This window comes from Tarenaya hassleriana, unplaced genomic scaffold (genome assembly GCF_000463585.1).
Source record: "Tarenaya hassleriana unplaced genomic scaffold, ASM46358v1 Cleome21, whole genome shotgun sequence".
NCBI classification, from domain to species: domain Eukaryota; kingdom Viridiplantae; phylum Streptophyta; class Magnoliopsida; order Brassicales; family Cleomaceae; genus Tarenaya; species Tarenaya hassleriana.
The window spans coordinates 1,163,278-1,177,759 of record NW_010965451.1 but is presented as its reverse complement, the minus strand read 5'-3'; the positions used below and the strand labels follow the sequence as shown (position 1 = coordinate 1,177,759).

The 14,482-nt window shown below is 37.4% G+C and overlaps 3 protein-coding genes across 3 annotated transcripts; 1 reads left to right on the top strand and 2 right to left on the bottom strand.

The window, feature by feature from the left end:
* The first annotated feature begins 6 nt into the window (after nt 1–6).
* LOC104814345 (dihydroceramide fatty acyl 2-hydroxylase FAH1-like) lies at nt 7–3,022 on the top strand. Its single transcript, XM_010542342.1, has 7 exons — nt 7–144; nt 1,393–1,461; nt 1,625–1,717; nt 1,843–2,039; nt 2,142–2,247; nt 2,343–2,489; nt 2,666–3,022. Exons 2-7 carry the CDS (start codon nt 1,411–1,413, stop codon nt 2,777–2,779), a joined length of 708 nt encoding a protein of 235 aa, XP_010540644.1. The 5' UTR covers nt 7–144; nt 1,393–1,410; the 3' UTR covers nt 2,780–3,022.
* Nucleotides 3,023–3,175: 153 nt separating this feature from the next.
* LOC104814344 (berberine bridge enzyme-like 5) lies at nt 3,176–5,177 on the bottom strand. Its single transcript, XM_010542341.2, has 3 exons — nt 4,630–5,177; nt 4,064–4,550; nt 3,176–3,972 (listed from the first exon to the last, which is right to left on the bottom strand). Exons 1-3 carry the CDS (start codon nt 5,121–5,123, stop codon nt 3,346–3,348), a joined length of 1,608 nt encoding a protein of 535 aa, XP_010540643.1. The 5' UTR covers nt 5,124–5,177; the 3' UTR covers nt 3,176–3,345.
* A 4,003-nt stretch (nt 5,178–9,180) lies between these two features.
* On the bottom strand, nt 9,181–12,546 carry LOC104814343 (patellin-4-like). Its single transcript, XM_010542340.1, has 5 exons — nt 12,396–12,546; nt 10,389–11,680; nt 10,174–10,298; nt 9,903–10,053; nt 9,181–9,665 (listed from the first exon to the last, which is right to left on the bottom strand). The coding sequence occupies exons 2-5, from the start codon at nt 11,667–11,669 to the stop codon at nt 9,408–9,410; spliced, it is 1,815 nt and encodes a 604-aa protein (XP_010540642.1). The 5' UTR covers nt 11,670–11,680; nt 12,396–12,546; the 3' UTR covers nt 9,181–9,407.
* Nucleotides 12,547–14,482: the final 1,936 nt, after the last annotated feature.

The following is a 14,482-nucleotide window of genomic DNA, read 5'->3' as shown; positions in this document are numbered from 1 at the left end:
ACACGAAACAACAAAGGCGCAAAACCAGAGAGAACAACAACGAAACATCTCGACCTCTGCCCTCGTTTTCCGGCGACGGTTCGTCGGCGTCTCGGAGGTCGGACGGTGAAACCGTGACCTAGATCCCCCCTGTACTCGGTCAAGGTTTGTGTTTTTTTTGGAATTCGCTTTGTTTGTTTGCCGCTTGATCTCTGAGTCTACGTTTGGTTTTTCGCCGTTCGCAATGTGTGTCTCGTTATTGTGATTTTCCGGGAAATCTCGTCGTAATGTTGTTGTTTGGAGGCGATTTAGTGTTTGAACTGGAAATTTCCTAGGGAGTTAAGAATCTGCGGTGAATAATTTAGCGGTTGTGTTCTCTTTGGATTTCACATTGTCTACTGGGAATATTTTCGTTCCTGCGACTCTCCAGAACTTTTGATCGTGTTAGGTTAGACATTATGAGAATCTCCAATCGCATGTTCCTAAATTATATTGAATGATTATGGTTCTCTCGAACCTAAGATTAATTTGGCCAAAAGATGTAGTACATATTTGAACATGGCTGCTCGAGGGAGTCGGCTAGGGTTGCTGGAATTTGGTACTTCCAGAGTTCAATTTTTGGGCATGTATTCATTTTGTGGTATGATGGGTAATGATTTTCCAGAGATACGTGGTTTCTCGTTGCAATACTGGTAAATAGTTTAACCAACAAAAGTTTCGATTTCACCTGTTGAGAGGATCTTTTTTTACCCATGATTTCAAGTTGTCTCTAATGGTTAAGGAATTCATGATGTTACTTGGTGATTCGTTTCCCTATATTGTTGTGATTGCCTTAAGTTTGATGTGCATGTAGTTGGTGGGTCCTTAAAATAAAGGAGCCCGGCTTTTGGGTGAAAAGCACAACTTGGGCTGAGTCATGTCTTTGTTGTTTATAATAATTATCTATCATCTGGATTGTAACTAATACTTGCTTTTGCGCTGGAATTTCAAATTTGTATTTTTGGGGATGGGACCAGTTCAGGGAAGAATACTTTGGTCTTTGGCACGATTGGGGGGGATATATTATGCAAGAAAATAAATTTTCAACTGAAATGTCAAAAATGACATCTTTATGTTGCTTTCTTAGAGATTGGAGTTGTGATGCATGAGATCCAGGTCTGATCTGGCTACGAGAAAACTTAATAGAAAGGGATGAAATTATTGAGGATGTGGAGGCAGATTTTGGAAATCACCTATTCTGTGGCATGTTAAAGTTGACATCAGAGCAGTTTTATTGCATATGATTCCCTTTGGTCCACCATGGATTCTCTTACCTCAACATGAGAATACATTGAAGGCTTGAGGGTGCAGCATGTATTTTTCATCATCACCATCATCTTTCTTTACATAGCCTTTTTCATTTTTCTTCTACAGCTCGGTGAAGGTCTGCAAATGGGTGCCCAGGGCTTCACTGTTGATTTGAACAAACCCCTTGTTTTTCAGGTAATAATGTTGCTGAATATCTTTAGGGTCTTATCTCTGTGCATCGTCCTTGAACGTACTTCTCAAACTAGAGTTTTTTGCCGTGCTTCTCGAAGATTCTGACTTCAGAGTAAAGTTATTACCCTTTTGAAACCTTCTTGGTGTTCCTTTCGATATTTCTCAGGTTGGCCACCTTGGAGATGCGTACGAGGAATGGGTTCACCAACCTATTGTGACCAAAGAAGGCCCTCGGTTTTTCCAGAACGACTTTTGTGAGGTATTCTCCTTATTCTCTCCCTTTTTGCCATGGAACTTTTCATTGACGGTTGATGCCAAATCGTCTCTAGATGATGTGCTGCATTCGTTTATCAACATTCTTATGCCATTTTTGCAATGGAGCAGTTCTTGACCCGGACAGTATGGTGGGCTGTTCCGGTAATTTGGTTGCCGGTTGTTTTCTATTGCATCTCAACATCAGTAATGATGGGGCATACGCTTCCAGAAATGGCTGCAATGGTAGCATTTGGCATATTCATATGGACATTGATAGAATACACTCTCCACCGATTCCTTTTTCACATTAAAACAAAGAGTTACTGGTTCGTCTCCTCCTCTCTCCCTGTGACAGACAATACCAATAGACATTTTTTTTCCATTGGAGACAGATACTAACTTTTTTGTCCAAGGAACCAATAATCTAGGGGGAACACTGCACACTATCTGATGCATGGATGTCACCACAAACACCCAATGGACCACCTTCGTCTCGTTTTCCCTCCGGCCGCAACCGCCATTTTATGCATTCCGGTAATTGTTCAACGGCAAACTGTCCTTCACCTTCGTGTTATTATTTTGATAGGGTTTTGTCCTAAACCGATGCGTGTCTGCCTCGTGTGAGACAGTTCTGGAACATTGTGAAGCTCTTTGCGACCCCTTCGACAACTCCTGGATTGTTTGGGGGAGGCTTGCTCGGCTACGTGATGTATGATATCACGCATTACTACTTGCACCATGCCCAACCATCCAGCCAAGTTACCAAGAATCTTAAGGTACACACAACATCAAATCCCTTGGGAATTTTTTTTATATAAAAAAATTATTTATATATTTTTTTTTAATATGACGTGGATATCTCTGCTAAACCTTCAAATCCAAGTTCTAAGTAGCAAAATCAAGATGGAAGTTGTGTTGTCTGCTAACGTGATGTGGGTCACATGTGGTGTAGAAATACCATTTGAATCATCACTTCAGGATACAGGACAAGGGGTTCGGAATCACTTCGTCGCTATGGGACAATGTGTTTGGTACACTTCCTGGATCTAAACCCTCCACCAAATAACTCCAAAAAAAAAAAAGAGGAGGAGGAGCAGCAGTGAGGACCGAAGCTGTGTTTCATCACCAAAAAAAAAAATTAAAATGGTCACTGATGAGATAATATCTTCCCCCATATTTAAATGATCCTCTGTAAATCAATTGTGTTTCATAACCATTCCTTTTGGGGTCTGTTTATGAACATCGTTACCATCATTATTCTAGAAGTTCATTTAGGACACAAGGGGGTCGAAGGTAAATGTTTAATTTTCTTCTTATTAGTCAAGCAGAAGAAGAAAAAAAAAACACATGTGCATGTATCTTCTAGGGTTGGTCATCATATTTTACCGTACAGTAAAATTTTTGACTGTTATCTCTCGGTTTGATTCTTCATTCTGAGTGAACTATCTCGTGAAAACAAAGATATGCTCGTTCGTCTCTGTCGTAATTAGATTCATCAATGATGTAATTTTTTTTTTCCAGACAAGACAAACCAAAAACCACAAAGTGAAAACCCTATAAGACAATACATACCCTTTTGTTATTTCCCCCCATTTCGTTCATTAAGATAAACAAACAACGAACGAATATTCATCAATTCAAGCCGATCGACGTCGGGATGCTCTGCTCATGCCTGAAGAAATTCTCCGGATCGAGCTTCCCCTTGATATTCACCAACCGCTCGAAATTCCCCTTGAAGTACCTACTCCCCCATTCTCTTGCATCGCTCTCCTTGTAATTCATCCCCAGCTCCAGATCTCTGTAATTCACGTACGCGCCTCTTGGGTTCTTCGAAACATACTGTTCCATATAACTGTACGTGTCTCTCATCCACTTCATGTGCTTGTCTTGGCTCTTCTCCCCGTCTTGCCACAGCGTCAGCCACTGTATCATGAACAACGTCCCGTTCCTGTGTGGGAATGGCGTCTCCGTCTCCGAGATCCTCCCCATCATCCCTCCGTACGGGTTCCATATCGTCAATGGCGAATCCTCTTCCATCAGCTTCTTCCACAGCCCTTCCAAGCCCCCGATTGGGATCGGCTCTTTCACGAAATCTGACTTCGCTTTGAAGTAGTTCTTGAACAGTGACTTCCCGTCGAGCAGAGCCTCCGGTGGGGTGCTGCTCGGAAAACCGGCGATGTACATTACTGATTTTATCCAACTGGTCTCAGTACAATCTTTCCTCGTTAGCCCTAACTCAGGGAAACTCTTCTGCATCACCTGTCCGAAAAAACCCATTTGCGTTTTTCAGATTAAAACGCTCAAACCTTTTTTAAAGTTTAGATCTTTGAAAAAAGTTCGCAACTTTTACCTGCAGAAGCCGATTCACGTCGCCGAGAAACTGACCCTGATACGAAGTCGACACCGTCTTCTCACTTCCCTTAGGGCTTTTACTTGCTGTCTGAATAATCACACGAATGAACAGATCGTCGTCGAGCTTGTCGGCCACTTGTTGCCACTTGTACAGCACCCTTGTTCCGTCTTGTTCCAGCGTCTTCGTTACGGTGAACACAGTCACTGTCTCCGGCACCGGAACTAGATTGATCTTCCATGCGAGGATCACTCCGAAGCTTCCTCCTCCTCCTCCTCGCAATGCCCAGAACACGTCCTCTCCCATGGCGGCTCGATCGAGGATTTTCCCGTCGGCGACAACGATTCTCGCGTCGATTACGTTGTCGGCTCCGAGTCCGTACTTCCTCATCATGGATCCGTACGCTCCGCCGGTGATATGGCCGCCAACGCCGAGGCTCGTGCACAGTCCCGCCGGAAATCCACGCGTTTTGCTGTTCTCCTGGATCCTGCAAGACCGGGTGTTAGATTTTGCAATTTGTTACCAAACGAATCTAAACGATAACCGGTTTGGTTTAGCCGGTTTACCTGTAATAGACCTCGCCGACCGTGGCGCCCGCGTGAACCCATGCGCTGTTGCTGTCCAAATCGACGTCAACTTGTCGGAGCTTGCGCAAATCCACGATTACAAACGGCGTTTCGATCTCCGAAACGTAAGACAATCCCTCGTAATCGTGACCACCGCTGCGAACGCGTAAATGCAGGCCCAGCTTCTTGGCGCACAAAACCGCGGCCTGAACGTGCGTTTCGTACAGCGGTTCGAATATGAACTCGGGCTTTGGACTTGACGCCGTCAAGTAACGGAGGTTCTGGGCCGTCGACTCCAATACCTGCTTGTACGACGTCGCGTTTAGGTCGCGGGTGAAGAACGCAGCCGCGATTGGGAACGATATGTCAGAGTTGTCCACCAAACAGAGCACGAAGTCTTCTTGCAGTGTCGCGTGCGTCGAAGAGACTGTGAACGCAAACGCGATAGTTAGGAGCAACGCGATGGCGTTTGGCTTTCTGATCGCAAACGCCATTTTTTAATAAGAAAGAAGGTGATGAAGATTTTTATTTTTTGGGTTATGGTTTATTCTTCGTACATGTGTCTGTATATATAGATGGTCCATCGACGGGAGTTGTACGTAAAGTTGATGTAATAATTGCATCATGGTGTTTTGTATATGATAATTATATTTTTATTCAATGTTGTATATGTGTGTGTATATACACCCTAGTAATCACGATGTGATTATGAAAAATTATGTTTTAGAAATTTCAATTTTCTTCTACAAGTTTGAAACTAATTTTGAAAGTGTGTTTTTTTCCCTAAAGAAATGTTTTTCAAAGTTTGATATATTTTGTAACAGACTCAAGTAATAGAATTATAATTTTTTTTTATTAGAGACTCTTCATCTTTTGCATGAATGATTAATTAAAAAATAAAATAATATCTTATCGATTTTTTAAAAGTAATTAAAAATGCTGATAATATCAAAGACACTAACGCCACTTTCCCCTGTAATTGTGGCTCAGAATTTATATTACCATTTATTCTAACCTTTTGAATATTAAATAATTATAAAAAAAATATTCCCTTACCTTTTGACCCTCCAAATACTTTGAAGTTTTATCTTATGGTTTTTACTTTATACTTGTTAGACAATTGTCCACATTATTATATAATGAATTCATCCATAAACATCTTATTATATAATCACTACTATAATGTCGATTCTTTGATATGGATATCACATGGCCAACATGCTTTTGATTTCTTTTGTCTAACAAAAGATTCTCACATGTAAAATTTATATAATCCAAATATTAGAGTGCATAATAATAATTAATTAGGGATGCATCCCATATATCCACGACAAAATGGTGAGAATTTTAGATATTTTTATGTTAAATATATTTTTCTATTCAATAAAAAATTAAAAATCTAGTTGATTAGTACGATTTATTTTACGAATATATATATATATATATATATATATCCAAAATATATATTAATAGTTTAGACATTGATAATTTTTTTACGTCATTTAGTTGGATTTTAAAACACTTTGGCTCATTTTCCTTTCACTTAACTTTCGGATTTTTTTTTTCAAAATTCCAAATTATATCTTATTGATTAGCTATCGAGTTATAACCAACCGTACGTGGCATACTGATCAATTAATGATATATAATAATTAAATGTTTTTATGATAAAATTGTACTGAAAAGCTCTCATACGTCTGATTTTATAAAACCGACTAACTCTCAAATGAAAACTTTTTTATATCACATGTACATATTATAGTCTTATATAGCAATTCTTCCCAATATATATATATATATATATATGTATATGTACATGTATATATATATATATGTAAAAGGGATGGAAATGGAAACGAACGATTTAGGTTACAAGGAGGAAATATTTGTTCAGGTTTTGGTGAAGGGTCAGCGAAAGGAATAACTAAACAAGTGGTGATGGTGAGTCTATTTAGCTTCAAAGCAACGAATTTCCATCAAATTCCTTTGTCCCATGACTATGCAACATTCCCGGCCCTAATATTACTTGCAAGTTTCCATCATGTATCCATATATACACATACACATATATATACATATATACATATATATGTATATGATTCACCTAAGATAAAAATTCAAGGCCACAAAAAATCATCTAATCAAAGACAACGTCGAATGTGAACTAGTGTAGTTTTGGGGGGTTTGCTTTCTCTTTTCGATATTTTATGTACATTATAAGTTTTTTACTAATATATTTATGACATGATTATACTATTAAATAATCTTTATAATCCATTATGAGAAAGATGGAAACTATTGGCCCTACGTGGCGTCACGTATTATGAGAGGTAGGACTCTTTCGGGCACCCACCATTTTATTACGGGATTTAATTTTATGTAAATCTTTTTACACGTACATTTAGATTAATGTGTTATATATATATATATATATATATAGAATTTTTTTTACAAGAATTTATAGACATGTAGTGTGGCTATTACTACTGATTTGATAATTTCTCCAAAGTTAGACACAAAAAATAATCGTGTCGTGTAAGTTAAATAATAGAAAAATATAAAATGAATGTAGACTTCATTGAACATATATAAGATGTTATTGATCGTCTTCACATCGTATTATTTTATTAGAACATTTAAAAAAGTAAACCATAAATACATAAACACAAAAAAAAATGTCATCGATTTTTCTCCATAATTATTCCAAAAGCTGTAAAATTCAAATATAATAATAGAAATTAGCAGTTGGCAATGAAGATTTTCATTCTTTTATATACGATATAAATCCGTGGATGTATATGCAATTAGTTGGGGAAGGTAACAAACGAATTATCTTAATTGAAAAATTTAAACAGACACTCCAAAAGTTATGCCTACTAAACTTTGATTTGATAACATCATCAAAATCTTTATTACGTGGTAATGAATTTTGCAACGTTTTTATATATATAATGTATGCGCATGGAATTGTATAACCTATAGAAATTGCGGCGTATAATGCGCGACAGAAATCATTTTCATTCAATCGAATGAAATCAGAATTTCATTTTATCACAATCTTCCAAAGCCCTTTCCTACTTCCTACTTTTGGTGGGTCCATGTCGGATGCACACACATGTATACATACAAACAAAATCCATATGTATATATACACACACACAACGTATATTGTAATATTTTAATTGTATAATACCATTTTTTATTACAAGTATTCTTCATAAGTAAGATATGAAATTTTTTGGGTCAACCTATTAATCCATAACACAAGATTCTATTTTTTGTTTCGGTGTTGCTTGCATAGTTATATACTTAAAGGGTCTCTATATAGCTAAGCAAAATCCAATAATTTATATAATTTCATTTATATAAGTAATTAATAAGAGCCATTTAATGACAATCCATTGTATATAATGCGTTATTATGGATGGCCATTTTCACATAAACTAGCCAATTTCGAAAATAGTAATAAGTGTATAATGAACCATGGATAAAAATTTTAAAAATAGAAAAAATGGACCGTCAAAGCGTCAATTTTCACCAACCGGCAATTCAACACGTTCCATCTTTTGAACCATAGAAAAGGAATAATATATGGACCAAATTTTATTTAATTTTACGTGTTTTTTTGTATAGTCCAAATTAATTGATCAAAATCTTAGATTCTTTTTCCCTTTGGACATCACTAAACATTCAATCACGCACCATAATTCATATTCTCCAATACATAATGCCCCACCAAAAAAAAAAAGCAAATGAAAAAATTTTTAAAACAAAATATATGACGCCTTTACAAATTAGGGTTTCACATGTTATATATACACTAATTAATTAGGTGTAAAGCTGCAAAGGGTTATCCGCATATCCCTCTTAACACACAAAAAATTACCATGCAAATAACACATAAATATATCCTGTCTAAAACATATATAGTATAACTTTAAAAAAATCAAATTAATCAAGTTAAAATTGAATAAAAAAAACTTAACCGAAATAAAAATTTTAAAAATATATATTTTTTAATAAAAATCAAATTCGAATTAAACCCAACAGAATTCAACCGAAAAAAAAAATATCAAAACTGAATAGAATGAGTTTTTACCAACAATGAGTATAAAAAAAATATAATCTGATATATTCATCCTTATAATTAGAACTATTTTGTTTGATTAGGAACTTAAATAAAGGGGCTAAATGTACTTTCAATCACTTTTAATGTTCCTTTAGCTTTAGACAAATCTAATCTATATCCATGTAACTTTTTCAACAATTCCTTTCTTATTTCAATCATGCCATTCCCCATAGACTAATGCTTCGACACACATATATGTACATATATACACACACAAGCGTCTATATATGTATATAATATGACGTATTAAGCTTAACTTGGAATATTCATCCGGGGGAGACAGAAGCTTAAAGCAGCATCCACTTCTATGTCTTGTTGACCCTTTGATTTCCACAGCTCTCTCTCTCTCTATATATATATACATGTACGTATACATGTATGTAGCATTATAATTTACATTTTTTTTAAAAAAATTCACAAAATGCAAAGTATATGAATTTCAACTGTTATTTGAAGGACCGACCAGAAAAACTTCACCAAAACATTCAAACGGTTCCCCCTCACAAAGCAAAGAAAAGAATGAAACAATAACAATAACAATGCTCTCTCTCACTCAAAAAGGAAAAAAAGAAAGAAAGAATTGTGTATATAAAAGAAGATTGTATATCCAAAACAATATATAGGATTTTTACTTGTGGAAGACTCTTCCTCAGAAAGAGGATCCAATCTTTGTCTTGTACCGATACAGAACTCTCTTCTTCTTGCCCGAGGCATTGTCGACCGAAAGAACGATCTTTCCCGGCTCGTTGTTCCTGAAACTGTTTCGGGTCGGTCCCTCGTTTGATCCAATCTTCTTGCCCTTTTGAACGATCACTGTGTAGGACCCTTCATCCGCCGGGACAAACTCTTCCTTGTAGTTCACTTCCCAGCCAAGGACTGCTATGTCCCAAACCAGAGTAGCTCCCACCTGCGCCAAAAAAACAGAGGGATTCATTGGCAAAGAACAAGAATCAGGACACATGAATAGGGAATCAAACAACATTTCCTTCGAACCAAGACCTAAAAAAATCGGTTCAGAATTCATGTCAAACGATCATCTGGTGATCATATCCAACCAATTTCGGATTCAGTTCCTTCCTCTTCTAATTTTCAGACAAGTCTCTTCATTTTAGACTGAGAACATGAGGGTTTGTGCTTTCGTTACCTCGGGAGCATGGATTTCGATGGTTTCAGACGATCCAGGCTTGACGATTACTTCAGAAATAGTGCCAGACGCATGTTCACCGGAGAATTCAAGATCGTCGTCTCTTTTAAACCCACCGTACTGAACAGGGATCTCCTCTGCGGGGATGTACCTGCAGCAACAATCACAACGGTCTAAAAGATCAAGACTTGTATCGGTAAACTGATCAAGACTTGTGTCATTCAGGAATTTAGAACTATCCAGATTCATTGATGAGAACGTTAAAACTTACTTGAGGAGGGTCTCGGTGACTTTAGCCGGGCGACATACCAAGAACTTGCTTTTGGTCCGTTGCGTCAAGAATGGCGACAAGAGAGCGTTCAGAGCGTAGAACCAGAATGGCACATTGATAAATATCTGCAGAAAAACAAACAACCATGAGAGAGGACAAAATCAAAGATTCTTCAAGAGTCTGATAGAGGAAAAGAAAAAAAAAATTACACTTACATTTCTTGAAACGAGTTCAGGGTAATTGTCTTGCAATGCCTCAATCGCATGCTTAATCGAAACCCTGATCTCTTTCTTTGTTAACCCGGGAGAGTTCTTAAGATCGTGGATCTGAAGAAGGGAAGTAACACCGCCAGGTTTCAAATCAAGCTTCTGAATTCCCTTCTCCATCAGCTGAAACCTCCACCTCAAGAACTTCTCTCTGTTCTCCTCTGTTCCGAAGGTTTTCTTGTAAAGCTCCTCATTGTCAAACACTCCATAGACATTGTAACACACTGGTCGACCTTCGAGGTCTACGCCGTTCATGTAGGCAGCTGCAGATTTGAGTTCTTCGCCGAAATCTTCCTCTAGGATCGAGTCTATGTTGTGTTTTTTCCTCCATAGGAGAGTCTTCTTCAGCATCTCAAAGGCTTCATTCACTTTGAAGTCTCTTGCCCTCAAGAATTTCAAGAGAATTACATCAGTGGCATCACCTCCTTTGCCTGGTAGTAAAGGCACTCCCCAGAGAGAGATGTCCTGATCGACCGTCTCTTCTTCTTCTTCCTCCTCATCTTCGACCTTCTTCTTCTCTTTTTCGGTCTCAGCTTTCACTTCTTCTTTAGGAGTTTCTTCTGTAACAATAGCCTCTGTTTTCTTCTCTTCGGCGGCCCCAGCTTTCTCCTCTTCTCCCACAACAACATCCTCAGTCTTCTTCTCTTCCTCAGCCTCAGGTTTTACTTCTTCTTTAGGGGCGTCTTCTGTAACAATGGCCTCAGTCTTCTTCTTCTCTTCCTCAGCCTCAACTTTCACTTCTTTTTTAGGGGCTTCTTCTGTAACAAGAGCCTCACTCTTCTTCTCTTCTTCTGCCACGACATCTTCTTTCTTCTCTTCTTCGGTTTTCTCCTCTGCTTTCTTCTCTTCTTCAACCTTTTCCTCCACTTTCTTCTCTTCCTCAGCTTCTTTCTTCGATTCTTCCTTCTTCTCCTTCACTGGATTCTCCTTCTTCTTGAACAGAGTGTTTCCAACAATGGCGTCCTCGAGCTTCGATTTCAGATCGCTCAGAGCCTTTCTCTCAGACTCCTTCAAATCAGAGAAGAAGTTGCTCTCTTCCTTGAAGGAAGCGCTCTTCTCTACGGATTCAGGCTTCTTCTCCTCCTGAAGAGTCTCCTTTTCAACAGTCTCTTTGACATCTTCCTCGAGAGCTTTCACTGTTTCCTCGACAACTTTCTCTGTCTCTTCCTGAGGAGCAACGACAACCTCGGTCTCAACCTGTTTCTCCTCGACCTTAACTTCAGCAGTCATGGTTTCTTGACCTGAGTAAGAATGACGAGAAAAATCAAATAAAGTTCCTATCTTTGCCGAGAATTCAATTACACTCATCTTTCTACAACTATGCTCCAGCTCTTACATGAAACCCATCAGGCTCAAAATTACGGTCTTCCACAGACTATTTAGCTAAGAAAACGAGAGAAAATCCGAGAAAATCAGGCATGACAAGAAAATCAAATAAGGCTTCTATCTTTGTGGAGAGAACTCAATTACATTCACTTTTCTACAACTATGCCCAGCTCTTACATGAAACCTATCAGATTCAAAATTACTGTCTTCCACAGATTTAGCTGAGAAAACGAGAGAAAGTCCGAGAAAATCAGGAAAGATCCAAGGACCAGATTCTCAATTTTCACTACCAAAGACAGATTAATCATCTTTGAGGACTAAGTAGCTAACCCTAAACTAAGCCCCTCAGGGAAAAAAGAAAGAGAAAACGAGCTCTTTCACGGAACTCAGTGGATCCAAGGAGCAGTTTTTGAAACAGGTTCTCAATTCTCACTATCTAAGAGCCCAAGGCAGATTCTCACAGCTAACCCTAAACTAAACCCATCGAATAGCAGTCAGAAAACCCCAGATACTGTAAGAGAAAACGAAATGCCCTTCAAGGAACCCGGTCGATTGTTATTCATGGTGTCCGAATCCGTACGAGAAACCGACAGAAACTGCAAGAAAATGAGAGAGTCGGGAAAAACCCACCTCAAAGATATCGACTCTCTCTGAAAATTGCTATGCTTCCAGAGAGATTCTTCGCAAGAACTCTCTCTCTCTCTCTCTCTGCTTCTGCTTCTGCTTCTGCTCCTTCCTCTCTCGGTCTGGTCTGCAGAGAAAGCACAAACCTTGTGGAGAGAACGAGAGGAAGCAAAGGTGTTTATGAAGAACCCTAGGGCAAGGGTCCCACAACAGCAACGGTCACATGTTCTGGCTCCACCAGCGAATGTTAGCCGTTGGATCCGCGAGTTCCAGCCTGGCATATCCTCTATGGGCCCCACATTCGCTCCTCATGTTTTCCTAACGGTCGTATATCTAATATCTGTCCTTGAGAACTGTGGCTGTTTCTTGTTCCCTATACCCAATGGGATATCGCCACGTGGATAATATCGGCAGGAGGATGTTCGGCGCAATGGACGGATATTATTTTTTAAATTGATTTTTTTCTAATTTTGAATTTAGAATTAGAACGTGAAAGTTTCCAATTTAGATAAGATAAGGAAAAAAAAAACTGTGTAATTAACAGTAAGATATTTACTTTCATTGGAATGTTCCAAATTGCTATGTCTATGTTTTAAGCAAATCGGTTTAATTTTTAAACTCGCTTTAAGATATTAAAAACTATATTATATATTTACATTCATTTAAAAATCAACAAAAAAATACGCGGTATATCATATTTGAAAATACACAGGGAAAAGCAAATAAAAGTATCTTTATGTATATAATTTATTATCTCATGAACCTTTTGCTACTTTTTATGAAGATAAAATATTACAAAGTAAGCCAATCAAGATAATGCAACATCCATGTAAATATATATATTTTTTAAAAAAAACCGCCGTCCGAACAAAATAAAATATGATTGATTACGATTATATATGTATATATGTCCCCTGGACATGACTAAAAATATCCATATTCCACATATGATATATCTTCATATATTAGTTAAAAATGATTACAAATCAATCATACAACCTGATCGTTATGAATTTTTGTTTTTATAATAAACTATATATAAAACAATATATCTTTATATAATCTAGAAAATAATAATAGTAAGTCCAAAACATATAATTTTGATGTCAACAAGCAAACTGAATGATTGAGAGGTCGAAGTCAACCGCTACAGCTAACTTCTCCCGCCAAATCAGCCGCACAAAAAGGAAGAAAAAAAACACAGACAGAGAGCATGCATCGAAGCAATGAGCCCATTAATAGGCCCAATAGACTTCTAATTGGGCCCTCTAGGATTCTAATTGGGCCCTATGTTATAAGTAAATCCAGCCATTCTCAGTGGGTAAGAAAACTTGGCGGCAAAGTCAAAGGGATTCCACGTGGAACCACGTAACAAGCCGCAGCCGCCAAATGCTCCGTCGTTTACCGAGTCAATCGCGAGCCACGAGGAGTTTTTTTTTATAAATAAAAATTCAATAATTTTTTTTTATACTGTAATAATTACATAGATATTTTTTAGGAATTTAATTTATTTATTAATGACAATTGATTAGTTAACAATCAGCGGGTAAAATGAGGGATTAAAGAAAACGATAAGGCAGTTATTAAGTGGGGAGTAACGGTTGATTGAGAAAACATAGAGTGATATAATTCATCATTTAATCTATTAATTAGATACCTTATTATTTAAAAATCAGCCGCCAAAATGAAGATTGAACGGTTACTAAACTAAATTCTTATACTTAGTTAATATCAAAATTCAATAGCCATATTTAATTTTGTAATTCAATGCTTTTGGCTCATGATATAAGTGAATACATTATTTTTAAAAATACACGTTATTAAAGTGCTACAGTCTTATATATTCACTAAACATATATATACACATGTGTGTGTGTGTGTGTGTGTATTCTAAAGTTTTTTAAAGTCTAACATGTATATGCATTTTCGTGAAATGTTTGCTTATGTGATCGTTTCTTGATGTCTTGTTATTTTATTTTATGTGTGAAATAATAATTTATAAAAGGTAAAAAAAAAGAATTATGCCCTAATTATTAGGAAGTAGTTACTCATAAAACCCACCATAACCCCTCCTTAATCTCCGCCAAAACCCT

Bases quoted from the DNA above. Each gene is read 5' to 3' on its own strand.
- LOC104814345 (XM_010542342.1), top strand. From the start codon at position 1,411: ATGGGTGCCCAGGGCTTCACTGTTGATTTGAACAAACCCCTTGTTTTT. The intron at 2,040-2,141 runs GTTCGTCTCCTC...CCAATAATCTAG, and splicing joins ATTAAAACAAAGAGTTACTG to GGGGAACACTGCACACTATC. The intron at 2,248-2,342 runs GTAATTGTTCAA...CGTGTGAGACAG, and splicing joins CCGCCATTTTATGCATTCCG to TTCTGGAACATTGTGAAGCT.
- LOC104814344 (XM_010542341.2), bottom strand. From the start codon at position 5,123: ATGGCGTTTGCGATCAGAAAGCCAAACGCCATCGCGTTGCTCCTAACT. The intron at 4,551-4,629 runs GTAAACCGGCTA...CCGGTCTTGCAG, and splicing joins GTCGGCGAGGTCTATTACAG to GATCCAGGAGAACAGCAAAA. The intron at 3,973-4,063 runs GTAAAAGTTGCG...TTTTTCGGACAG, and splicing joins ACGTGAATCGGCTTCTGCAG to GTGATGCAGAAGAGTTTCCC.
- LOC104814343 (XM_010542340.1), bottom strand. From the start codon at position 11,669: ATGACTGCTGAAGTTAAGGTCGAGGAGAAACAGGTTGAGACCGAGGTT. The intron at 10,299-10,388 runs GTAAGTGTAATT...GTTTTTCTGCAG, and splicing joins CTGAACTCGTTTCAAGAAAT to ATATTTATCAATGTGCCATT. The intron at 10,054-10,173 runs GTAAGTTTTAAC...TTGTTGCTGCAG, and splicing joins GTCACCGAGACCCTCCTCAA to GTACATCCCCGCAGAGGAGA.